General features: G+C 36.2%; 4 protein-coding genes and 1 long non-coding RNA gene across 8 annotated transcripts; 2 read left to right on the forward strand and 3 right to left on the reverse strand.

Moving 5' to 3' along the window:
• Positions 1–2017: 2017 nt before the first annotated feature.
• Positions 2018–6542, reverse strand: LOC111795068 (BAG family molecular chaperone regulator 4-like). Its single transcript, XM_023677306.1, has 8 exons — positions 6005–6542; positions 5657–5907; positions 5449–5592; positions 4750–4898; positions 4247–4259; positions 3263–3322; positions 3068–3194; positions 2018–2238 (listed from the first exon to the last, which is right to left on the reverse strand). The coding sequence occupies exons 1-8, from the start codon at positions 6195–6197 to the stop codon at positions 2018–2020; spliced, it is 1158 nt and encodes a 385-aa protein (XP_023533074.1). The 5' UTR covers positions 6198–6542.
• Positions 6543–9687: 3145 nt separating this feature from the next.
• Positions 9688–11193, forward strand: LOC111794452 (probable N-acetyltransferase HLS1-like). The gene is made up of 3 exons (XM_023676481.1): positions 9688–9953; positions 10016–10284; positions 10359–11193. Exons 1-3 carry the CDS (start codon positions 9774–9776, stop codon positions 11071–11073), a joined length of 1164 nt encoding a protein of 387 aa, XP_023532249.1. The 5' UTR covers positions 9688–9773; the 3' UTR covers positions 11074–11193.
• Positions 11194–13092: 1899 nt separating this feature from the next.
• Positions 13093–16220, forward strand: LOC111794531. 4 transcript variants are annotated; one of them, XR_002815105.1, is made up of 5 exons: positions 13093–13162; positions 13359–14290; positions 14682–14939; positions 15089–15225; positions 15340–16220. It is a non-coding gene; the product is annotated as an uncharacterized LOC111794531 (long non-coding RNA). The 4 variants fall into 4 exon arrangements; XR_002815104.1 differs by having other exon boundaries at positions 13099–13930; positions 14189–14290; XR_002815103.1 differs by having other exon boundaries at positions 13099–14290; positions 15324–16220.
• Positions 16221–16319: 99 nt separating this feature from the next.
• On the reverse strand, positions 16320–19698 carry LOC111794414 (inactive receptor-like serine/threonine-protein kinase At2g40270). Its single transcript, XM_023676403.1, has 8 exons — positions 19109–19698; positions 18900–19038; positions 18746–18817; positions 18520–18663; positions 17780–18429; positions 17498–17688; positions 17282–17414; positions 16320–17202 (listed from the first exon to the last, which is right to left on the reverse strand). The coding sequence occupies exons 1-8, from the start codon at positions 19224–19226 to the stop codon at positions 16604–16606; spliced, it is 2046 nt and encodes a 681-aa protein (XP_023532171.1). The 5' UTR covers positions 19227–19698; the 3' UTR covers positions 16320–16603.
• Positions 19699–23497: 3799 nt separating this feature from the next.
• LOC111794475 (uncharacterized protein At5g39865-like) lies at positions 23498–24784 on the reverse strand. Its single transcript, XM_023676509.1, has 2 exons — positions 24610–24784; positions 23498–24525 (listed from the first exon to the last, which is right to left on the reverse strand). Exon 2 carries the CDS (start codon positions 24486–24488, stop codon positions 23715–23717), a length of 774 nt encoding a protein of 257 aa, XP_023532277.1. The 5' UTR covers positions 24489–24525; positions 24610–24784; the 3' UTR covers positions 23498–23714.
• Positions 24785–25686: the final 902 nt, after the last annotated feature.

The raw sequence follows: 25686 nt of genomic DNA on the forward strand, positions 1-25686 counted from the left end.
GATTAGTCTCACTTTTAACACAACTTTACTCGACCATACGTTTCACTTAAACGTGTATTTTTCTTCATTGGTCGAGATATGTTTACCCTTTTATCGAGTCAAAACGTGTTTATGACCCTTTACTGAGGTTTATCAAGTGATTGTGCATAATAACGTTAACCAAGACAACTTAGACAAGTACCGTGTCAACAAATAACTACGAGTTCTACTGGTGCTTCATGATGTCACAACGAGAATTAGAATGATATTCACCCACCTAGCTTGCTCTCGCATGCTTATTAAGAGTTGACCTGTAAGTTGACTTCAAACAGTATCAAGGCATGAACCATTTCGTGTCCATGACTAGTCATTTCTGTGCAATGCGTTCGAACATCCTATAACACAACCTCTAACTCTCTAGAAGGGTCAATGTGAACACATTTGTTCATAGTACATTCTAAAAGTCATATTTGATTTGGCACCATCACATCAAAATGACAAGGAGTCATACGCCAAGGTGGAGTGTCTGGCTACCATCTAATTAACACCAAATTGGATGGTATGGAGACCTGTCTAGCGCTCTTTAAACTTGTTAGTGAGAATGTGGAGAATATTAAAGCGTCGCCAGTTAACCTTTAACAGTAATCTATCAAGACAGTGTTCAAATTTGTATATGACGACGAGATGATGGATAAGATCTTACCCTAGATGTTAGTATGCATATGTTTTGAAATTGATTGCAACGGCTAGCAAAGAGCTAACCAGATCATCATAAAACTTCATATAACCTTAATGAGATAGATGATCTCTAATGAAGTGAATGGTTAGAACTCAAGAATAAAATTAGAATGAGCTAGAACGATGGGCTCCAAGAAACTAGTCTATGAGGAATGATCTCCTCGGAAGTAGACTATGAGGAATAATAAGCTTCGAGTAGCTAAGTTATGAGTAGCAGCGAGCTCAAAGGAGCTAAAAATATGGTAAACTATGTCTATTGTATTTGAACATGGCGTCTCCTTATAAATTCCTCAAATTTGGTTTCTTTTTTTAATTGGGCCAGTGGGAAGTGGCCCACAATTTTCAGGCCCAAATCGTTTATTTAATCCATTCAGATTGCCCTAATTATCAGGCCCAGGCCCAGGCCCAAGAGTGTTCGTGAGTTAGCTAGAAGTGTTCGTGAATATGTTTGAGATCTAATCCAATTATTAAAACCCTAAACCCTAAATTCTAAACCGTAAACTCATAATATACATTTAATTATAATTGTAACTTAATTTTAATATACATAAAATAAGAGTGGTCGGAGAATATATAATAAATAATTATGAAATTTAAATTTAAAAAATAAATAAATGTATATATATAATTATATGGTAAATAAAAATGTCCTCAAAATTAACCATTTGTTCAATCCAATCATGAACCAACCGAGTAAAAATTTTAATTTATTTAAACTCAACCCAAATAAATTTATTATCTAACCCAAACTATACAGTAGAATTAATCAGATTTTTTCAGTCATCGATTTTTTTAAACACGGGTACGTTCTTCTTTTGTAAATTCACCCGCCTCCATTCGTTTGATAATTTCTCGGATATAAATAAGATAAAAGGTGATTTATAATTTTAAAAAAAAATGAGAAAATAAATATACACATATATTTTTCCTTTTGAGTTGATTATCAAATATAACTCATAAACATTGTTATCCAGCGTCAACAAGTCTCATAAGGAAACCAATTATTGAGAAAAAAAAAAAAAACATTAATTATATGACATTTTCCACATAATCATAAAAATTACCAAAAGTTCCCAAAAATATTAATAATATACATAAAACCCTCCACCACCTTGATGACAGCCACAAGCATTTAAATGTGACATATTTAATATAGAAATAATAAAGAGCCAACCAATACNCAGCTAGTGCTACTCATTCTATTCGATTGGTTCAAAATCATCAACACAAGGGCAAGCAATCCTGGCCGTTTATTATGATCCAATCCCATTAGAAGAAATGTGAATGGATTTGATTTGATTCAGTTTTCCAGCATCCTAAATGGGTTTGATTTGTCGGCCATTTCTGGGCAATTCTCTTCCAATTGGAAACAGCTTCCTCCACCACCACCACCGCTTGTGCTGTTGTTGTTGTTCTTGCTGCTGCTGTTGCTGTTTTTCAGTGATTCCAACCGTTTTAACTGATATGCTTCGTAGATCTCCTTCAACATGTTTCTCTCCCTTTTCAGTTCCTCGTATTGGGCTGTAAAAACATTAAATGTTTGGTTTTGTTATATGGGTTGACTTTCTTTTGTCGGGTCAACTCGACTGTTAGGTTCTTTGTTTAAATATGCATCTATTAGAGACAATTTTCACACTGTTATAAGGAATGCTTTGTTGGGAGAGGTTTCCACGCGCTTATAAGAAATGTTTTGTTCTCACAATCCACCCGCTTTGGAGGCTCGTAGTTTTAAAATGTATTTATTCGAGAGAGGTTTCACACCCTTATAAGAAATGATTTGTTGGGAGAGGCTTCAACGCCTTTATAAAAAAAAAAATGTTTTGTTCCCATCTATCATTAATGGGAGATCTCAGAATTCATCCCCTTGGGACCTAACATCCTCGCTGGCACACCGTATAGTATATCGCTCTGATACCATTTATGACAGCTCACGCCTACCACTAGTAGATATTGTCATATTTGGCTCGTTACAGCCTCACGATTCAAAATGCGTCTATTAAGGAGAAGTTTTCACATTCTTATAAGATATGTTCAGTTCCCCTCTCTAATCGATATGAGATCTCACAAATTTAGAATATTTAATGTTTGTAACCAATATTAGCAATGAGATACTACTCGTACATGCTTGATATTTCAACTGTGAGATGTTAGTTGTTAATGTTAAAATATATTTGTTAATAATTATTATTCTTTTAAATCATTTATAAAAGGAAAAACAACCCGACAACTCAATCTAATCCAACCCTATCAAAGAGGGTGTTGGGTTGAGTTGTAAACTCTATTTAGGTTGCTCGGTTGTAAACTCGACCGAAAATATATACCAAAATAAGGAGAAAGAAAAAAAAAATACCTTCTTTGAATAGAAGTTCACCGGCGTAAGAGGATAATTTCTCTTTGATGGAGTAATTTTCGGCTCGGAGCAGTGAATTTTGACGGTCCATGAATTTGATCCTCGGTGAGGTAATTGTTACTTCAGCCTGTTAGTGATTAATTAATTAGCTAATCAATAATTAACTTTTACTTAAAGTAAGATTTGTGTTATTACTTGAAGGGCTTTGAGTTCCGATTCAAGCTGTGTAATATAATGAAGCTGTTTGAGTCGATACTTTTGNAAAAAAAAAGTAATTATTAACATTTTAACCTATAAAGTAAATAATACAAAAAAAATAAAATAAAAAAATAACCTTCGCAGCCGCCGGGCTTCCACGTTGACGTCCTTGTCAGAATCTGGAAGTTGCAATCGGTGTTCATTGAGTGGCGGCGCCGCCGTAGGTTCCCCACCGGAGAGGAAGATTTTGTCATTTCCATTTGATTGGAAGAGGTGTAGCTTGTCTCCGGCGGTGGTGGGGGTGGGTTTTCCCAAGCGAGAGCGTGGCAAGGGCGGGAGAGGGCGGAGGATGGCCGGAATTCCGGTGGGTTGAGCCATTCTCATATGGAAGGTGTCCATGGGGGAGGAAAAGGCAGTGATTATGAAAAGAAATGAAGTTTTTGTGTTATAATTATAAAGAATTGATTAATGTGATTGTTTATCTATCTCTTTTGTACACCTATGAGTTGCAATATTTGCAATAGACTTCAAGTTCATACCATCTAAAGCATGCCCTTGCTTCCATAGGGTTTAAACTAATTAAATAATTATTTATTTCTCCCGCGCACTCGATTATCATCGATCACACTCTTCCTCCTTTAAGACTAACAAATCTAGGAGTGTTCATGGATCGAGTTGAGATCCAATTTTTTGGGTTGTTCGTGTTAAACGAACACGACTCTCCACAATAGTATGATATTGTCTACTTTAAGTCTAAGCTTTCATGGCTTTGTTTTGGGCTTCCCAAAAAGTCTCGTATCAATGGAGAGAGTATTTTTTAATTATAAACCCATGATCACTTCCTAAGTTAGCCGATGTGGGACTTTCATCATCCAACACCTCCCCTCGAAGAAAGTACGTCTCCCCTTAATCAAGGCTCGACTTCTTTTCTCTTTTGGAGTCTTAGGGCATGACTCTGATACCATGTTAGACGAACACAACTCGAGAACTTATACTAAAAGTGGACAATATCATACTATTGTGGAGAGTTGTGTTTCTATAACAGTTCCAACATTTATTCAAATTTTTGTTTTGAATAAAGGTAAAATGTTAATTTGTAAAATATATTCATTTAGTTATTGTCAAACATTTAATTGAGATTCGTAAGTATATATTTAAAAAAAAAATCACATTTGAAATAGTTAAAATATCTTTAAATAATAAAAAAAATAATTATAAAATTAAATAAAAATATTTTAAAATTACTCAATCTATAAAATTTTAATTTAATTAAATTCAATCTAACTTGATGTAAATAAATTTATGATTAAACTCAAGAATTAAACACAAACTCAAACACTGATTAAATAAATAATAAATATAATATATATATATTAGGAGGAATCTTAGTGGGCTTATTATAGAGAGGCCCAATGAGGCCCAATGAAAGTGGTCGGCCCAAATTAAAACAATATGTACAGAAATGGGAAAGGGGAAGGTCCAGCTAATCAAAGAGTTCCCAATCATGAGTTATTTTTGTAGAAGCAATTGGAGGAACGAGAGTGCCAAATCCACATTCAATTCTCAACCCATTTGAGTCTCTTCTATTCTTCACGTTGTCGAGTCTATCCACGTAATTCTGTACTCTAACCACCTGTTTGCGTTTCAACCAAAATATGTATCATCGTATCTGTAACACAGTTCAAGTTCACTATAGATACTGTTCTCTTTCGATTTTTTCTTTCAAAGTTTTTTAAAACACGTTTGTTATGGAGAGATTTCCACACCCTTATATCAAATGGTTTGTTTCCCTTTCTAACCAAGGTGGGATCTCACCGTCCCCTTTGGGATCTTAGTGTTCTTGCTGACACTCGTTCTATTCTCCAATTGATGTGGGATCTCGCAATCCACCTCTTTTAGGACCCAGCATCATTATAGGTAAATTTCACTTTAGGAACATATTAAAAATAAATAAAACTTAAAAGAAAAATTAAAAAAAAATTATCAAACACAAATCTAAAAACTTTTTGTTTTTTGGAATTTAGTATATTATTTTCAGAGTTGTGGGCCCAAATAAAAGCCCATGAATGTCCCACCTAGAAATGTCAGATCAAGGGTAAGAATGTAAAATCCCTTTTTCCTCTCGTCTCAAAATAGAAATATGATTAAGATTTTATTTATTAATATTATATAAAAACACTAACCTGAGTTCTCACCAATTTGGCATCTCCGTCGATCTCAATTGCATCCAATTTCAACAATTGCATCATCAACATATCTATCAATCCATTTACTTCTTTCTCCTCCACCGTTCTCCCGCCGTTAACCGCTCCTTCCACCGCCGCAACCTGTACAGATAGTTAGAAATCACGAATTTACACAATGATATGATATTAACTAACTCCTCAGAACCTTTTGGAAGAGTTTGTCGACCTCCGCCGTGATCTCCGCCAGAGCATCACCGATCGCCGTCGTAATCCTCTTATTAATTTCCAGCTTCCTCTCTTTACTGGCTGGATCCTCCATCAAAACCACTTTCGACATGTCGTTAACACCCGCCATGTGCAAACACTCGTCGTTCTCCTTCTCCTTCCCTCTAAACAACAATCTCTGTTCTCTCGGCTCCAATCCCGTCTTCTGCCGGAGAAGCCTCTTCAAATGCCCTTCCAATTACACCCATCAATCAACTCTGTCAGTCTCTAATAGCCATTGATTTCGAATCAAACGAATTAAAAACCAAATACAATAGATCGACGGTACCGAATGTGGAATGGGCGTCGACAGTGAGGAGATGATGGCAAGAACCGTGGGAGATTTTTATTGTAATGAAACGATCCGAACCCGACCCGATGTGTCGTTTTTGAACAATCATTCCGCCCGGTCGGAGCTCCCAATCTATGTCTTGTCGGAACTCGTCGCTGCTTGGGATTGGTTTTGAAGAGGAGGTTTTCATGGCGGTCTCTGTTGCCGGAGGATTTCGTGAATTGCAGAAAGGGGAGCGTCGGAGTGTCAGTGGAGTTTAAGAAAGGGACCTCTAAGCAGACATTACAGCCAGCGGTTGGTCGGTTGCCATTACGATTGCAACTTTGGGGATAAAACAGGAGGACATGTCCACCTGGATAGGTACGACAGTTTCTTTTCAATTGGGCCCGGGTTTGTTGCTGCTGGCCCACGTTTTTGGGCTTTCCAGTCCCACATCATATGGGCTTTGCCACGGGTTGGTGTGAAATGTGGGCTTGGTGGGCTGGATAGAGTCGCAATGATATTAGGCCCAAGCCCATGGATATCAAAGTGGGTTGTGATGTTTCTAGTGCTAAATTGAATAATGGTTAAATTTTAAGTTGGTAATATTTTAAAAGTATAATGGATTAGGTATTAGCGGTATACACAAATTCGCTCACTCAAAATTTTAGGTCGGTTAAGTTTGGCAGCGGACTTGCGATTGTGCCGCACTCACTTTCCAACGACAAGTGAGCTAAGTCAATCGTCGCCTACGACCAAGCTACGTATGCTCGAGCCTCTGGCGTCAGTTTAAGAGAAATTTTTAGAAAATAAAGGCAAAGAGAGATTTTTAAAAGATACGTTATATAAGCAAGCAAGAGAGTAACAATAACGGCTCACAGTATATAACCTTGGGTAGAGAGATGACCCGAACAACCTAGAAAGAGTTCACAATTCAACACAACTCAACTTAAAAATAGGGTTTTTTTTTTTTAATTATTAAAAAAACATATTTGTTTACTTATATCATTAACTAAAATCTCATAAAATTCAAATATCAAACATTTACTGCGGGTTGTAAATGCTAAATATTCCTAATGTTTTTAAAAGTACGATTGAGTTTTTAGGTTGTGTTGGATTGTGACTCTATTTTTGAATAGGTCTGATTGACCCAACCAAAAAATGTCAACCGGGACCAAAATTTCAATTTTTAAATAATTCAACCCAATTCAAACCGAGAAAAAAAAAATTTAACCTAACCTAACAAAATATTAAGTTGGAATGGATAATCCAAATTCGTTGGGTTTATGATGTGATAAAATAGAAAGTAAAATGAGTCTCTACTCCCTATAGTTATATGCAGTAAGCGATTGTTGTTGTTGCCTTTTGCTTACCTTCTCATATAACACTAATCTCAATTTCTCAATTCTTGCCTTCAAAACTCTCTTTCGAAATCTCTATGCCCAAGGCCAGAGGCTCGAGCCTACGTCGCTTGGCCATAGGCAATGTAAGAACGAATTGACTTAACTCACTTGCTGCTGAGAAGTGAGTGCCACACAATCGCAAACCTGTAAGGTATATTAGTCATTTAAAACATATAAATTAGTAATAAATAATTAATATATTTCGACATAATTTAAAAAAAAATTATTTTAAAGTTTTATCATCATAATTAAAATATAAAAAATAAAGGTATATATAAATATAAAAAATAAGAATGTGATTTATTTGAATAATATATTTATAAAGTTTGTTGAATGAGTTGGCAATTAATGAAGTTATTGGGGTAAAGAGTAGGATAATTTTGGAAACATTTTATAAAAAAGTTATAGGAGGGTGTGGTCCACATTGAATCATAGGAAACATTGGATAAAAAATGCCAGCCTGCCCTTTCTCACTCTTTTATGCCTAATAAAACTACCTTCCCCACCCCACACACACACAATCATTCCCCTCTAACCTAACCAATCGCCCCACACGTCGTACCTTCCTTCCTCTTTTTCGCTCCACTTCCTTATACGCTCTATTCATCCAAACATAGCTCCAGTGATTAAGACGTTAATAACTCCAGTTAAAAGTTCGGGTTATAATTAGAGATGTCTCTAAGACAGACCCACATGAAATTTAGGGTTTAAGGGTAAAGACAGACCAGCATGAAATTTAGGGTTTAGGGTTTAACCCTAAATCCTAAACCCTAAACCCTAAATCTTCCTCCCTTGCCTTGTTTCCCCCTCTTTCTACTCACTGTCTGATTTCTTACGGTGATTTTCTATCATATTCAGGACTTGTCCTGGTAATTTAATGGCATGACAATTCTTGTATGGAATCTTAAAAAAAAATAATATTTTTTTAATGGTCCTATGTTAGATTCAAATCGATGTGTTCGTTTTAGAAACAATCGTTATAAAATTTGTATTTTTGTGGGTAACTATTCAAAACTAGCTAGTTGTACTATATATAAATAAGTATAGACATACCGGAGTGGGGAGCCCCTCAGACTTTTTCTTTTTAATTTATTTTGTTCAAAGAAAATTATTTTTTAATCTATAAAATTTTAAATAAATCTAATTTTTTTAAATTAATATTAAAAATTTATGTCTAATTTAAATCGTAAAATTTATAATTTAAATATTAAAATAAAACTTAATTTTTTGAACTATAATTATTAAAGTATATAAAAAACTTTATTAAATTTGATTTAACCTAAAGTTGTTAGAGCCCTATTAGCTTTCTTATCATTCACTACACACGCTTGCCAGGGGCATGCTGTGGTGGAGGGCCCCCTTGACATCATTTTGCAACTAAGTACAATAAACAAAGAAAAAAAATAGTTCCACAAATAATGGAAATAATAATAATAATAATAATATATTATTGTTGTTGGATGATGAAAGTCCCACGTACACTAATTTAGGGAATGATTATATATAAGTGAGAAATACTAACTTAATTGGTACGAGGTTTTGGAGAAACCCAAAGTAAAGCCTTATTTAGTGGACAATATCGTACCATTGTGGTGTTCTTCTAACAATAATAAGTTTCATTTATTTTATATATTTATTTATGTTTTTAGAAGCTTAGAAGTTACGGAAGCAATGGACCACCCAAAATTAACCAATATGAATGGATCAAATGGAAAGTAAAAAAAAAAAAAAACCCAAAAAACTTCAATAATTTCATTTCATCCGAGGTAATTTTCTTGTCATCAATATGTTTTTTCCCTTTATATATATAGCGTTTTTTAAGGTAAAAATTTCTAATTTTACGCTCGTTTTCTATTGATAATAAAAGAAAGTACTCGAGATTCTCTTTGTAGGATACCTACTCAAACTGTGACCCGTTAGCTTACGAATCGGTACTGGAACAAAGCAGTTATTGCTAACCCGACATGATTTTACGAGGTTCCAATTTACTCAAAACGTTCATCTGGGGTGAACAAGATTTGAGTATCAGATGCGAGCGTAACTTCCACTGATGTCGAGCCATATTTATATATGATATGCAAAATAATTGGATAATTAATAAAGAAAAAAAGGGAGAATTTTTGTGAGGGCAAATATGGTTATCCTAACATGGTCTGCCTATATCAAGTAAAAGAAAATTTTAACAAAGGGTAAATAAGAGACAACCAACACGTTCTATCATTAATCACTTTGAAAATTAGGTTGATGTTGATACCATTTACAATCCCCTTCTTCCCTCTTATTATATAAATTCCCGAGATCGTTCTTATAATTATCATTCATTCTATCTTACGAGTATCGTTATTGTTTTTCTCTTAATATAAGTTCAATCCATTTTTTAATTAATGGGGTCGAAGGATTTCGTTATTCGAAACTATGAAGAGAGTCGATTATCAGATAGAGCTCAAGTAGCTGATCTCGAACAACGATGCGAAATTGGGTCATCAAAACGTGTGTTTCTCTTCACTGACACATTGGGTGACCCCATTTGTAGGATTCGTCACAGTCCCTTATATAAAATGCTGGTAATTTAATTTCTTCATTTTTTTTAATTATTGGATATTTATATCTTAATCAGTTGAGTTAGGTGGCAGAGTGGAACAACGAGGTGGTTGGAGTCATTCAAGGCTCGATAAAGACAGCGTTTTTTAGTACTCATAAACCGCCGGGTTTGGCGGCGAAAGTGGGCTACATTCTTGGGCTGAGAGTTGCGCCGCCGTTTCGCCGCCGTGGGATTGGGTCCAGCCTTGTCCATGATTTGGAAGATTGGTTTGTAGCTAATGACGTTGATTACTGTTGCATGGCGACAGAGAAAGATAATCATGCCTCTGTTAATCTCTTCATTAATCACATGAGGTATTGAATTAAACATGTTTTTTTTAAGGTAATTAAATCTCTAATTATGAACTAATCACTCATAATTGAAACAGGTATGTAAAATTCAGAACGGGAAGAATTCTGGTGAACCCAGTAACAAATTATCCATACAAAATCAACCAATCAGAAATCAGAATTCAAAAGCTGAAAATAGAAGAAGCAGAAGAAATTTACAAAAAACACATGACATCAACGGAGTTCTTCCCCAAAGACATAAACAGCATATTGAAGAACAATTTGAGCTTAGGGACATGGGTAGCACATTACAAGAAACAGCCGCCACGACATACGTTCGACATACGGTCGAGCTGGGCTGTGGTGAGTCTATGGAACAGTGGGGAAGTTTTTAAGTTAAGACTAGGAAAAGCTCCATTTCCATGGGTGGTTTATACAAAGAGCTTAAAAATGATGGAGAAAATGTTGCCTTGTTTGAAGGTGATTTTGGTGCCTGATTATTTCAAGGCATTTGGGTTTTATTTTGTTTATGGGTTGCATCATGAAGGGGCTTGTTCTGAGAGATTGGTTGGGGTATTGTGTGAATTTGTTCATAATTTGGCTTTGAGTAATGCGAAGGATTGTAAGGCTATTGTTACAGAGATTGGTGGGGAAGATGATGAGCTGAAGATGGCTATTCCTCATTGGAAATTGCTATCATGTTCGGAAGATTTGTGGTGTGTAAAGGCCTTGAAGAGTGAGGAGGATAGTGTCTTGGAATGGAAAAATGGCCCACCAAATAGACCTCTCTTTGTAGACCCAAGAGAGGTATGAAAGAATAAATGAAAAGGGTTAAACCCTTTCGCGACATGTGCTCTCGATCTCGATTTAATCATTGCCTCATGTTATCAGAGTAGAATGAAGAAAGAAGAAAAACACGTTCATCTTTGTTCATTTTTGTTATAAGATTCGTAAAAATGTCTTTTTTAATTTATATTAGATTCGTAAAGTTATGTTCTAAAATTGAAGATGTACCAAAGTTTTAGATTTTAATTATTGATATATAAATAGCTTTGATGTAATTTACCTTAATACTCGGAGCATTTCTTCCATAATCGTAGGTCACTCATCATGTTCTTCCATTATAACATCCAAGTAAAAAAGGGGTATATGAATAAACCGATACCACATCTGAACGACAGTGATCCTAAAGATAGGATGACTAAGAAATGCTTAAAAGAATTTGAAAGTTATTATATATACCAACGAGGTGCACCTTCTTTTTTGGTAGCTCAATCATAGGAACTCCAAAGTTAAGCATGTTTTGTTCGAAGCAATTCTATATTGAGAGATCTCCTGGAAATTTTCTTAAGACGCATGTGAGTGAAAACAAAACATGTTGGAAAAACTCGTGTTGGTCTGTAGAGATAGTTTTCTCTTAGAAGTAAAGAGTAAGTAACATGACCATTTCGCGCAGGGGAATGTCGAGATATTAGGTGTCAAATTCAAATTTTGAATCATGGGTATGGATCGTTACATCCATCTTTACATTGTGACCATTTTTGTTGATCGAAACATCAATATCCATATCTCGATGCACTTTTTTTTTTGTTCCCTTCGCATCGATGAAAAAAACCCCTTGAGCTCAAAGGCTTAAAGAGTATGGAATTATTAGGGTTTAAAGGAAGCCAAAAGGGGTAGGAGGGAGTTTTGGAACATTAGGGTTTTCAAATGAGCCATGGATGAGTTAGGCCAAACCCCTAATCTTCCTAAAATAGAAACATGTCTTTGCAATTTATGGGTTATGTGAAGGAGATTTCAAGTGTTTACATTCTAAAATTTGCTCATCAAATTTGGTGATTAATTATTGTTCATTGCCAAAACTAAATCCAAACATACACACCCAACTTCCATCTGTTTGTCTCGATTTTGAAATCGGGTGCTATTTCTGATACTCGTTTTCACATCGCTTCATCTTGTGTCTACCACATTCTTTGAAAACAAACTTCTCCGTTTCTGGACCACTGGAAAGAATTAGTGCACCATCAGACAAATATATAATTGTAAAGCGATATGAATTTATATTAAACCTAATAACCAATAAATAACGAGTATAGTTCTCGTAAGAGGACAGTTCGTTTCAAGTATCCATTAGTTTTTTCGTCAGTAGGGGTGGGGCCCACTCAGTTTGACTGACTTTTGGATAACAAGAAGGCAAGCTGATCCGACTAACAAAGAAGTCATCTTTCACGATATTCCGACGTACTCTATTCGGGCCATGATTTTGGTTGGGCCTTTGCCAATTTCATTTAAGCTCATAAATTTACATAAGCCCAAATATTCGCGGCCCATTAATTTATTCTATGGGCCGAGCTGCGATCATTTGTTCTGTTGTTGGGCCGCTCCCCTCGGCCCATTATAGTGTATTTTTATGAAATTAGTTTGCATTTTGTAAGTATTACATTTACTACAAATATTTGCGACAGAATTACATATATATATATATATATTTAATTTGTATATCTTTTTAAATATTTTTTTGTCATTTAAATATTTAATGCGTTGAAATTTTAACTCACGTCAAACTCATTTATAATAATATTTAATTGTATTTTACGTAAAGGATGGTTGACTTTAAAAGTAAAATCAAAGATTAATAAAATGTTTTAATCTTTTTATTTAATTGTACTTTACGTAATCAAATAATTGGCGTAAATAATTATAGAAAAAGAAACCCGGAATATAAATATTGAGAATATTTAACTACGGGGGTAATCACGTAATTTCGCAACATACATTTTACATTAAGAATTATGATATAAAACTCCGCAGGCTTTGTGTTGCAGTTGGCGGCAAAAACGCTGCCATTGCGACCACTCACTCCGATTTCCACCATTACCGTCGCTCAATCCTCCGCCAGAAGGTTAGCGTTTCGTTTTTTCCGATCATCAACTCAGATTCAATTCACAGCTTCTTCAAGGGGTTTCTTTCTCGCTCTCTGTTCCGCCCTGCTTTCGTTTGGTTTTCTTTTAATTTGCTACTGTAATTCGAGCTCAAATTGCACTCAAATTGATGCGGTGGAAACCTTAATGTTCTGGTTTCTTTTTTAGAAATTTTAGGTGACGGACTCGATGATTCTTCTGTGTCTCGCTTTACGAGTTGCGAAACCTTGGCGTTGAAGTTCGTAGGTTATTTTAAATTTTAGTTTGAATTTGGTGCTTTGAATTAGAAGTACAAAATGAGTATATATCGTTCGCTGGTAACATTTTTCTTTATGCTTCCTCGTATTACTTGCAACCACCAGAATTCTACTTTGTTTTGATAGCCGCTAAGTTTCGGGACCTAAGGTTGTTCTAATCAATTGAGCTGGACCTTACGAGTGACAGATGAAGACGAAATGGAAGATGGATCTTTTAGGCAATCAAGGAATTGGAAGAACGATTGTTAAAAAATCATCACTAGGACATAGGATCAAGCCCAATATAATTGTACGAGCCAATGCCTATATATTTTAACAATAAATATTTAGACATTTTAGAAATAAATCTACAAGTTTTTCATCCCAAGCGTAATATCTACAATGTTGTGTTCAACAACCATTCGAGGTTCTTGGAGAAATGAATGACCGTGTTTCAGCGAGGGAATCAGAGCTCGTGCTTGTGTGCTTCTCTCAGGAAGGGAGAGATTTATGGTGTGCTCTTGAGGCTTTAGCTCTTCAATCATTGTTTACTAGCTTTGGATGTCATATTTTGAATCCTCAATTTCTGATCATTGAGAGTGCTTACTTGAGACACCTTCTTTAATCTACTCCTCTAGTTTACTCATTTAGGTGGTTAGTATCTTGATCTTATTGGATTTTGATTATGATCACTGTATTGAGACCAAATTTTTGTTGTGGTGACTTTCTTAAATGTGATGAAGGATATTTTCTGGCGTTGTGTTTGTGTAGTCACAATTGAAGGGGTTCTGGAAGAACTGTGCAAGTTTTTAACATAGAGCTAGATGGGCGTCCACTTGGGACGATGTATGGTTAAGCTGCGTTCTAATATGGGTATGCATGTTTGAACCTACTATTATGTTAGTGTTGGACATAAGTTTATTTCTGCAGACAAGGATTTGGAAAAACCATGAATAACTTCCTTCCGGTTTTTTTTTTTTTCACTTGAACCTTGTTGTTGTTAGTTTCATTCACTGAAAACTTTTTGTTTATTGTCATCTTCTTTGGAGCTTATTCCCCCATTAGTCACAGTATACCTCTTTCTGGTCTCTTCCATAAGTCATTTTTCAGTTGTTGACTTGGCTTTTAATGTCGCTATTTATGTTGTAATGGTAGTGGATTGGTTGCCCAGGGATCTTAAATAAGTTCTTTCAAATTGCTATGCTTGTTCAGTACAACTTCAAGTGAAAATTCAATTGCTAATGATGATAATCAATCCTCCTAGGTTGATAGTGACTATAGGGGTGCAGAGAAAATGCTGCTGCAGACATTCTGGATTAAACCCAGAGGTATACGGCTACCTCATTGCCATGATTACTGTGGTTAAAGAGTTTAATGAAAAAAGCTCTACACGAACTCGAAAGTTGTGCAAGAGAGGGGATAGTGGCTGAACTCGATAAAGACAACATTGACCTTGTTGAGGGGTATCAGGCAGAGATTTTAGCTGATGGTGTATATTAGACGAACACGACTCTCCACAATGGTATGATATTGCCACTTTGAGCATAAGCTCTCATGACTTTGTTTTGGACTTCCCCAAAAGTCCTCATACCAATGGAGAGAGTATTATTTGATTATAAACCTATGATCATTCCCTAAATTAGTCGATGTGGGTATTTCATCATCCAACAGTGGACAGTTATCCAATTGGGTTCTTGAAGATGTAGGCTCTTCAATTCATGGGGTGGTTCATGAAAGACTCCTAATGTATGTTTGTGCTGAGCAAGGACTTGAGGCAGAGAGATAGCTTTGGGAAATGAATCTTGTAGGTAAGAAGGCTGATGCTAATCTCTATGATATTGTGCTAGCTAGCCATTTCTGTATAGATTGTACAAGGAAAATAGATATTGTTAAATCCTTAGTGCAGGCTCTCGTTTCTTCAGTGTCTCAAGGGTGAAGAATCTGGTTTTCGCTGTGAATCAAACGCTAGATTGAAAAGGAAAAAAACAGTCTACTTTTTGTAGGTGGATCGGGTCAAATGAGAACCAGAATAAGACAACCAAATAGAAAAAGGAGAAGATCAAGTGAATGGGCCGGCTGTTTAAAGAAAGAGTTTGTGAAGCCTTGCTCGTGAACTCCGGAATGTTATGTTTGACAGCACCTTGGATGTGGCCTTCAGAAGACAACACATGGTCTGTCCCTTCGTTGGACATCCAGGTTTTACACCATTCCATTATTACAATACTCTGTTTAATGCCAATAATTTCTGTGCCTATATGATTGATGCAAGACGTCTTTTCTTATAATGTCAGTAAAAGGAACCAACCCATCCTTTTTAGTGTGTCGGTCGGGTTAATATATATAGATTAGGCCTTAACTAACACCAAAACCATACATTGTGTTGAGGAGAACAAAAAAGTTGACGTCAAAATTGAGTATATATGTGGCTGAACTCATCAAACCAACCCACCCCATTACAGATGAGTTCAAATTAAACCGAACAGACTGAAGCTCTAAAAGTCTATATAAGTTGAATTGCAAACAATAAAATCTACCCAAAATGATTTTTTTTTTAATTTTCTCTGCTAAAGATTCACATGATTGGCTGAGGCAGGCATGGTACTGCCTAATTGTTGTTTGTTGTGTATAATATTATTATATGGAAGTTCCCATACAACACGCAGGAAAATTCCTCCAATAGAATATCCATGTGTTTATCTGTCCTGTTTCTGTCGCCACTCAGCTTCCATTATTCACATCTTCAAACCATTCGCTTCCCATTCCCTTCCCCTTCTGCTTTGGCATGTGCAGTGTGAAAGAGCTTGATGATTGTTCCTTGGGTCAAACATTTGAAGCCTTCAACCTTGTAGTTTCTTTTGTTAAAGGTGCATTATATTAAAGAAAATGAGGTAACACAGCGATGATGCAAAACACACAGAAAAGCATGATCCTTATCTTTGAAGAGACATGCATATACACATTCATGTTGTGGAGCTTTTACAACATAGGCTTAGCAGCTTTTTCTATGTACAAGTTTCTTTTGTTACCACCTTGTATCAGGGGAGAACAGCATCTTCCCTACTCAACCCTGCTGCTATTTTACATTTTACAGCCAAGCAAACAATTGCTACAAGCCACAAAAAAATTTTCAAACCCTAAAAGAAAGGATAGCATATGTTAACATTGAACTTGATGATCAACTTAAACTCAGCTTGTTTCTGTAGATAGGATTTCAAGTTCGGCCCACCATAGTGGAGATTCCCTTGGCATTGCTGCATCAGGTTCCAATGCTGTGATTTCTTTCAACCTTGCAGCAATTTCGTGCATTGTCGGTCTTCGCTCCAGCTCGGGCTGGACACACATTTTTATCACTTGAGACAAATTCTCAAGCTGTTCTTCTTTGAAAGAGCTTAGAATCGGATCAACTATATCTCTTAATGACTGCTCTCCCTTCAGAAAATCTGATGCCCAATCTGCAAGAGAGCCATTATCAACCGAGAATGGAACTCTACCTGTAATCATTTCTAACAAAATCACCCCAAAGCTATAAACGTTGCTCTCTGAATCTGCAGGTGAAGTTTCCAAGTGCTCCACCGTTGCTGATCCTAACTTTGCTGCTGTTGCTTCATTCCAGTAGCTAAAATCCGACAACTTTGCAGCATAGTCTTCCGTGAGGTAAACTGATGAAGAACAAAGATGTCTGTGTATGACAGGCGGATTGAGCTGGTGCATATGGTCTAAGCAGTATGCCACACCCATTGCTATTCGTAATCGCATCTCCCAGTCCAAGTGCTCTGCTTCTTTTACTGCAAGAAGGATGATATCATGAACTTTGGAAGAACAATGCACCTTCAACATGTTTATAGAAGAAAAAAAAACACTTACTGTGGAGATGCTCGAAGAGTGTTCCATTTGGAGTATATTCAAAAACCATCATCCTTGTGAATGGCTGCGCTTCTTCACAAAACCCGATGAGGCTAACGAAGTTCTTGTGGTTCACCCTTGATAAAGTTTCAATCTGCAAACATGAAGAAGAAAAGAAAGTTCAGGAATTTTCAAAACTATACTGATGAACTTTGAAGAAGCCTTGTCTCCTTATACCTTTTGCCTGAACTGTTCCTCTTTAGTTTTTGACCAATCTGCATTTGATGTCACTGCAGTTGATGTCACAGCTATTTCAACCCCGCTGGAAAGAGTTCCCTTATAGACAGTGATGTCTGAAAAGGATTCAATTATATTACTGAAGTCTTCACAAGCTGCTTCAAGTTCGGATCGTTTAAGCTTGGGGACACCTGAAATTACGACCCGTGTAAGTATCGAGCTAAAGACTTGAGGTATTCTTCTCTTCTCCAGTTTCTTTTCGTTTGAGGAAAGAAAGCAAACCTGTTACAAATGCCTTCTGCAGCTGTCCACTCAAACCTGTGGCCCAAGGCTTCACGGTAACAACCTTACTGCTTCGAAATACCAAAATGCTGACAGTTATAATTAAAAAGAACAACGATCCAGCTATAATTCCTGTCAACATTTGAATTTTGTGATTATTGTTCCTATTACTCTCCCTAATCAGACTAGGAGATGGAGCTGAGGAGTGTGGAGGAAACCAATTGGAGCGTGGCAGTGTGGGAACATGAACTGGTGTCCTTGCAGGAGCTGGCGCGGGTAGAGTTGGAGCTGCAGTGGGTGGTCGTGCAGGACTCAAACGGAGGCTAGGAGCAGGTGCTAACCTCCGTGAGGCTGGAGACTTTGCAGGAGATACCGATGGGGAACTCGGGGAAGGTGCTGGAGGGAATGATGGATCTGAAGGTAACAATGGAGATGGAGATGGAGATGAATCAAATGAAGATGGTGGTAACGAAATGAAGGAAGGTCCCGGAGACGGGGATAACAGCCTCCTTCCATTCATGTTAACTTGATTCTCTAGTGATTGAATTCCTACTCCTAGCAGCTGCCTCCGGTAACCCACATCAGATAGCAACTCGAGTTCATAGGCTTCAGGAGTTATGCTGCCAATGAATTCATTATGATCGAGAAGCCTGCAAGAACCATAAAAGAATCTCAGCATAGTCTGAAAGATATTGAAACCAATGAACAGAAAACCAGCCAGTGATTGATTCAATCCTTACAAGGTTGTTAGAGCCAAGTTAATGCCAAGATCCAATGGAAATGGCCCAGAGAAATTATTGAATCCCAAATCCAAAACCTCCAGTTCAAGCAACCCTCCAATCTCTTCAGGAACACCTCCATGGAACGAGTTGTTCCTTAGAATGCTGCAACAAACAAGAACACACCCAAAAATTGAGCTTGGAAGAAGATTAAGCTCAAAAAAAGACCATTGTTTCTGCTACTTACATGGATTTGATGTGTGTCAATTTGCCCATTTCCGGTGCCAATGTTCCTCCAAGACAAAGATCTCTCAAATCCCTGCAAGTTCAATAAAAAAAAAAAGCTCAACATTTATGGCCAAATCTTTCAAAACCTCAAAACCATGGAGGAATTCACTCACAGTATCACCACTTTCCCATCAGAGCACTCAACACCAAACCAAGAACAATGATCCACATGTTCATCCTTATCATTCCAGGTCGACAAAGCTCCATAAGGGTCTCTCACAATTGCTTCCCGAATCCTCAACAACGCCAAACCTGCATCCAAACAAACCCACTTTTGAGTCCATACCAAAACCCACTCCCATACCCACCCAGAATCTCTTACCTTCATTATTCAGAGAAAAACAGAGACCCACATTCTGAAAAAACATCAGCGCCGCCGCCGCCAGCACCGCCCATCGCTGCCTCTGCCGGCGAAATCCCCACCGTTCATCCATCCCCATATCCACACCGGCCGGAAACAGAGATCTAGTTTAGACAAAACAGGAATGTTGTTGTAGCTATGGAAGTGGAGCAAATTCAGATGGGTCTGAGACGAAAGCGCGTAAAAATTTTGCCAACTTTCTCACAGTCACAGAATCTAAATATTATGACCGATTCAGAGCCGATGNAAAAAAAAAAAAAAAAAAAAAAAAAAAAAAAAAAAAAAAAAAAAAAAAAAAAAAAGAACCGAATTATCGGTGATTCGGCTCCGACGACTTTTCTTCCTTCAATTTATAGCGCCGTCCTTCTCCTTCCCATCAACACCATGTGCCGACCTCGTGCTCTGTTTCTCTCCTTTTCTTCCTTCAATTTTCCAGGAAAATTAAATAGCGTATTTAAAACGACATGTCGTCGTATTTCTGGTGTATGTTACGACCATGCGGAGGACTGACTGTATCCAATAATCCCGGCGGCTGATTTTAATACTTTTGTTTTTAATTTTTTTTTTCAATTTAACTTCAAATAATAATAATAATAGGTTTATAACACACTGTGAACTAAATTAGCTCTTATTGTTTCATAAAATCCTAAAAAATAGTATTTATTTTAAAGATATTGTTTAGGATTTTAGGTTTCAGTTCTTTTTTCATGTACTTGCTTTTATCTCCAACACACAAAAAGAACCTATTATAGAGGTTAAATTGGTAATTTCTAATTTATTATTTGTTTCAAATTCAACCCAGAAAAAAAAAAAAAACATTAATAAAAGGTATTTTGTTGTATTTTTATTTTGTTTAATTTAATCTGTTTTGCAGCAATAAAATTGTGGTACAAATTCCTCAATTGGTCAAATCAAATTACTTGGAAATATGGATTAAATTACTTGAAATTCTTGAAACCCCACGTTTCCACCACGTCGTAGGTTAAATAAATAATGCACAAGAAACCCATTTAAAAACATTACAAATAAATAAATAAATAAATAAATAAATAAATAAATAATTGTCGAAAGGCATTGGCAGCTGTGGCCTGCACCAGCAACTGCCAAAACACAAGGCCCATTTGGATTAATGGATAAGAAAAGGGCATCGCATGGCATGTCGTCAAATTTACGTTCAAGAAAAGACCGACCGTGAAATCACAGCTTTCTCCCAATTTGACTGCCCATTTTCTTCGGATGTTTGCTTCTCACCGGCGGCCGGTGGCTTCTTGCTTCCCATGAATTGATGTATGGTCTTTAATGAGAATAGCTTTTTATGTCGGGTGGGAAGTTTCGAGGAGATGTGGATATAGTTCTGCGTTTATTAGACGTTCAAAATGTTCGATATTGGAATAGCTAAAGCCCACCACTAATGAATATTGTCTTCTTTCTACTTTCCTTCAAGATTATTCGATACTGTAATAGCTCAAGTCCACTGCTAACCGATATCTTTTTGGGATTTTCTGGTTTTTATAAAAAATGTTTCGCTTTTCTCTCCAACCGATCTGGGATCTCACAATCCATCTCCCTTCAAGACCTAGCATCCTCACTGGCACTCATTACCTTATTCAGTTGATGTGAGATCCCCCAATCCACCCCTTCGAGACCCAACGTCCTTGTTGGTACACAGTCATGTGTCCATCCCCCTTTAGGGCTCAACCTCCTCACTAACACATCACTCGATATCTTGACTCTGATACTATTTGTAATAGCTCAAACCCACAAGATATTGTCCTTTTTGGATTTTTCCTTTCAGACTTCTGCTTGAGGTTTTTAAAACGCATTTGTTAAGGAGAAGTTTCCACACCCTTATAAAGAACGTTTCGTTCTCCTCTCCAACCAACGTGGGATCTCACCGGTACAATCTACGAGTCTATGAACTTTCCGTTCGAATTTGCATATATTTGAAGATGGGTTTGTAGAAGTTTTTTACGTAGAAAGTTAGAATGAAGGAAAGTTGGAGTGGGTCTTGGTTGGTCTAGTTTTTGTCTTGAAATTAGAGGACTTGTCTCATGCTAACTTTTAATAGACATTGCCATATCCAACTATATGTGGATGGATATCCACTGGCCTTCAATTGGCAACACCCAACGCCTTTCATGCAAATACATACATATATATATATATATCAATTTAATTGCTTCTTATCTGTTGTTTGGTCCCTTTGCATACACCATTTGTCCTTTTCCAATGGATGGATTTAGGATTTCTTGTCTCTCTACCAATTGCATCTTTCTTAATACTTACTTCAATCGGTACGATAATATAGAATTGTTTAAATAATTGTTACGATCTCCTTCAAAATTTTGAGTTTAAACTTGTTTGCTGAAGAGTTTAGTGGAATTAATTTTGAAGAAGAATCATCGAAAGGCATGAACGTAACTTCATCAGAGTGCGTGTGAATTTTAGGATTGTTTTTAACCTAGATCTTCTCCACTTAAATCTTCTCCTTTCATGAGTTTAGGCTACATTCTGAGAGGAGTTCGATCATCTCTAGGAAGAGATAAGTTGTAGCATTGGTGAGAGCGATTGAACCTCTAGACCCTAAATAATATTCTTGTGGAAGTCACACTCTGATATATAGTGTTTAGATACCNAAAAAAAAAAAAAAAAAAAAAAAAAAAAAAAAAAAAAACTTAAGATCTCTTTTTACACTCATTTATAATACTCTTATTTTCATTTATAACGTGAGTTATGTAGTTGATACGAATGCATACACAAACTGTACTAGAAAGAGATCTCAGTCATAATTTTTTATGAATATTTTGTGAACGATTTTCATTATATCCCTTACGTAAATCTTTTATGAAACATATCGAACATTGTTTATTGAAATGCATGTTATTAAACAATCAAAATTATCAAGTCGGTTTTTATTTGAGTCTGTAGTAGTTTGTGGCTTGAAATTCAACTTTTATTTTTGATTCACAAAGTGTCTAATTAACTTCTTTTTTTTTTCTGTCTAATAGAACTTTGAGTTATTCGAGTTAAATGAACACGACTCTCCATAATGGTATGATATTGTCCACTTTGAGCATAAGCTCTCGTGACTTTGCTTTAGGCTTCCCAAAAGACCTCATACCAATGAAAAAAGTATTCCTTGATTATTAGTTCACGATCATTCCCTAAATTAGCCGATGTGGGACTTTCATCCAACGATTCGAAACTTTTTTTAATCCTAATAGACATAATTCATACTCGACTATTTTGAATTTGTTGGTTTTATTTTCTTGAATTTGCTTGTTCTACCTTCCCGATGTTGGGCTACTTTGATTAAGCCCCAATACCCTTAAGGTTCTCTTACAACATCACTTGAACATTTTGTGTATGATTTTTAATGTCACGAATCTTTATATCATTTAAACGACTAAATCGTTATAAAAGTTACGCAATAATTTTAAGATAAATTTGAATAATCTCGAAAACGAATTATGAAAGATGAGACATTAAAATAAGTCATTTTCGTATTTAGTGCTTTAAATGTTGAAGCCATAAGTCCAAAAAAAATTAGATATTCGAATCCTCCAACCATATATAGTTGAATTATAAACAAAAAAAGAAAAAGAAAAAAAAAGTTTTAGATATTTAAATTAAATTTATAATCAAATAGGCTGTACAAAATTTAATTTATAATAAATTAGTAAATTAACAATTCCATTATGCTAATTTACTAACAAATACAAACACAAATATATAATTTATTGCAATATTATTGTAAACATTTTATTCTTAAGAATCTATTATTCATTCTCATCCAATGACAGATAACCCTAACAATGATGATTAGTTGTAAAAATGGAGGTTACACGTATGAACCAATCACAATCAAATCAAAGAGTTAAGAACATTCAAAATCTTCCCAAATTTGATATCAAAGTTTTGGGTGAATTAGGCCGTCTAAAATTGGTAATACATCAATGGTGACAGACACATTGGATAAGCAAAGAATAATGGGCTCAAAAGATAAAAAGATTTTGAAGAGGAATATGTTTGCGTTAAGAACATTATGGGTTTGGATATATATTTTTTAATTGTTCAAACAGAGGAATTAAGTTCCTCACATTATGAATTGAATCAATTATTTGTAACTGTACCTATTTCTGGTTCTACAAGCAAATTGAAGGCAGGTAGGTAGCCACCAAATCTTTTAATTCTAAAGCTGCTGCTAGTTTTGATTTTTTGATCGGAGATTATAATTGAAATGAATTNGGGGGGGGAAGAGAGGAAATAATTAAGCAATTTTTGTGATTGCTTTCTTTCTTCTGCAAACAACAACATTACCAGAGATTTCTATGGCGGCAGCTTAATAAGAAGAAGAAGAAGAAGCTAAACTCGTTATAAGCTACTTTTTAGATACAAAAATGTTAAGAACTGATCCAAGAAAAGAAAAACTAATGAACAATTAGTCAATCGAAATTAGTTTTTTCTTTTTGTTTTCTCATTCCTTTTAAGGGGATGATTTCTTACATTTTTTTTTTTTTTTTGTTTTCTTTCTTTAAATTTTGGGAAGAGAAGGGATCAGAATGATTCAAAATATAGCAGAAGAGCAAGAATGGCACCTGATCAGACCGTTCTCGTTGCAAACCGTACACATCTTGAATCCACTTTTCTCCGAGAACAATTTGTGGCTTCCATTGCACTCTTCACACAGAATGAACCTGAAGCCGCCGCAGACCTCACACACGCCGTAATCCGCCGTCGGCAACCCATCTATCAGCTTCTTCAGCTCACCGATCTCATGTAGCTCTCTGACTTCCTCCGCCCCGCCGATATATTTGCCACCGATGAAAACCGCCGGCAAGGCCACCTTCCTTCTACCGATTAGTTGATGTAACTCCGACACAAATCCCGAATCCATCGACAGATCTCGTTCATCGACCGAAACGCGGAAACCTCGCAGAATCGAGCGGACGGTCCGGCAGTCTTCAAAAGTAGACCGGATAACGCGTAGGCTCGTGAAGTAAACCAAAATTTGTTTGTCCAAAAGCGGTACAGCCTCGGATCGCGTCGGAACCTGCGTCGGTTTAGTCGATTTAGGGTCTAGTAATTTGAGAACCGGTTCAGGCTCAGACTGAAACCGACGCTGCGATTGACCATCCGGCGGAGCATTAGACCATGCTTTGAGCAAGGAATTAACAAATCGGACTCGATGGAAGACGATTGAGGCCTTTCTGGAGGTAGGTTTAGCGGTTTCTTCAGCGAAAAGTTCTTGAACGTCTTTGAAAGAGGAGCAAGAGAAGGAAGAGGACTGCGAGGTCTTATCAGGAATCTGAACCATCGATTTGCTCCACGACCGCCACATCGAGGCCGGAATTTGAATGACAACGACAGAAGCTCCTCTTGTGGGCGGATATCGAAAAGGAAAAACGGTAAAGAAGAAGAAACAACAGGGAAGTGCAGGCGAAAAATGCAGAAGAACTTACCGATTGCTTGAAGCGAAGAGTTGATGATTCGAGAAGACGATGCAAAAAGAAGGGTTTATTTGCAGAGGGGATCAGGCTTTCCTTTTTTCCCCCTTCGCTTTTTAGCTTAGAGAGAGAGGCGGAGGAGAGAGAGACTAAAAGGGGAAAATAAAGGTTGAAAATTCAAGGCGAAGGCTACCCGTACCGGTTTGTTTTACGAGAGGTTGTAATTAACCAACACAAACCATAATTTTAGCGTTCAATTATGGATAATTAAATCATTTCATGTCTTAATTACCTTTTCAACTATATCATTTTTTTTTTTATTTATAATATATTTTTTTATATATATATATATATACATATATGATATTTGTCAACTTCTCACAGAGTTACATGTTATAGTTACATGTTGTAAGCTCTTGTTGTTGCCTTTTTCCTTGCATCACATATTACACCCATTTCTTTGAAATCTCTCTGCCCCGTTTTCTAAAACTTTCTTCTTAAACCAAAACCAGAGGCTTAAGCATACGTTGCTTGGTCGTGTAGGCAGCGCAAGAATGAATTGGCTTAGCTCACTTGTGGCTGGAAAGTGAGTGTTACACAATCTCAAATCCATTACCATCAAAAGTGGCAATTGTTTGACGCTTTATCATTGATAGATATGTTGATTCGATGAATTTTTTCAACTTTTAAATATTTTTTTAAAAGGTCAAATTAATAAAAGAAAAATCGTAAATTTTGTATTTTGACTCAAAAATACTCGTAAACTTTCAAAATTTTCTTACAGAAAAATCTATAAAATAACTTTTACCATTAGCTTTGATCAATAATTTAATATTTTTTAAAAAAATAAAAAGGGAAAGAAAATGTTAAAAAGAGTTATTGTTTTATTTCCAAAGAAAAGGAAACATATTGGATGAGAAAAACATTATTTTAATGCAGAAAATAGGAGGAAAAAGTGGAGAGTTGGGCGCGTGGAAGAATGGGATCACGTGCACTGTGGGCCCCACAAACCCTAAATTTACATTCTAATGAGTGCGCTCTGCGTGTTTGGTCTGAAACAAATGTTTTTTTTTTTTTTTTTTTTTTTTTTTT

Source organism: Cucurbita pepo, chromosome LG05, assembly GCF_002806865.2.
Source record: "Cucurbita pepo subsp. pepo cultivar mu-cu-16 chromosome LG05, ASM280686v2, whole genome shotgun sequence".
Classification (NCBI taxonomy): domain Eukaryota; kingdom Viridiplantae; phylum Streptophyta; class Magnoliopsida; order Cucurbitales; family Cucurbitaceae; genus Cucurbita; species Cucurbita pepo.

Excerpts from the sequence above, each read along its gene's own strand:
- LOC111795068 (XM_023677306.1), bottom strand. The coding sequence starts at position 6,197 with ATGAAAACCTCCTCTTCAAAACCAATCCCAAGCAGCGACGAGTTCCGA. Across the intron at positions 5,593-5,656 it reads TCGACAAACTCTTCCAAAAG|GTTGCGGCGGTGGAAGGAGC; the intron begins GTTCTGAGGAGT and ends CTATCTGTACAG. Across the intron at positions 4,899-5,448 it reads CCAAATTGGTGAGAACTCAG|GTGGTTAGAGTACAGAATTA; the intron begins GTTAGTGTTTTT and ends AAACGCAAACAG.
- LOC111794452 (XM_023676481.1), top strand. The coding sequence starts at position 9,774 with ATGGGGTCGAAGGATTTCGTTATTCGAAACTATGAAGAGAGTCGATTA. Across the intron at positions 9,954-10,015 it reads GTCCCTTATATAAAATGCTG|GTGGCAGAGTGGAACAACGA; the intron begins GTAATTTAATTT and ends CAGTTGAGTTAG. Across the intron at positions 10,285-10,358 it reads CTCTTCATTAATCACATGAG|GTATGTAAAATTCAGAACGG; the intron begins GTATTGAATTAA and ends TAATTGAAACAG.
- LOC111794414 (XM_023676403.1), bottom strand. The coding sequence starts at position 19,226 with ATGGGGATGGATGAACGGTGGGGATTTCGCCGGCAGAGGCAGCGATGG. Across the intron at positions 18,664-18,745 it reads TTGACACACATCAAATCCAT|CATTCTAAGGAACAACTCGT; the intron begins GTAAGTAGCAGA and ends TGTTTGTTGCAG. Across the intron at positions 17,203-17,281 it reads ACTCTTCGAGCATCTCCACA|TAAAAGAAGCAGAGCACTTG; the intron begins GTAAGTGTTTTT and ends TCCTTCTTGCAG.
- LOC111794475 (XM_023676509.1), bottom strand. The coding sequence starts at position 24,488 with ATGTGGCGGTCGTGGAGCAAATCGATGGTTCAGATTCCTGATAAGACC.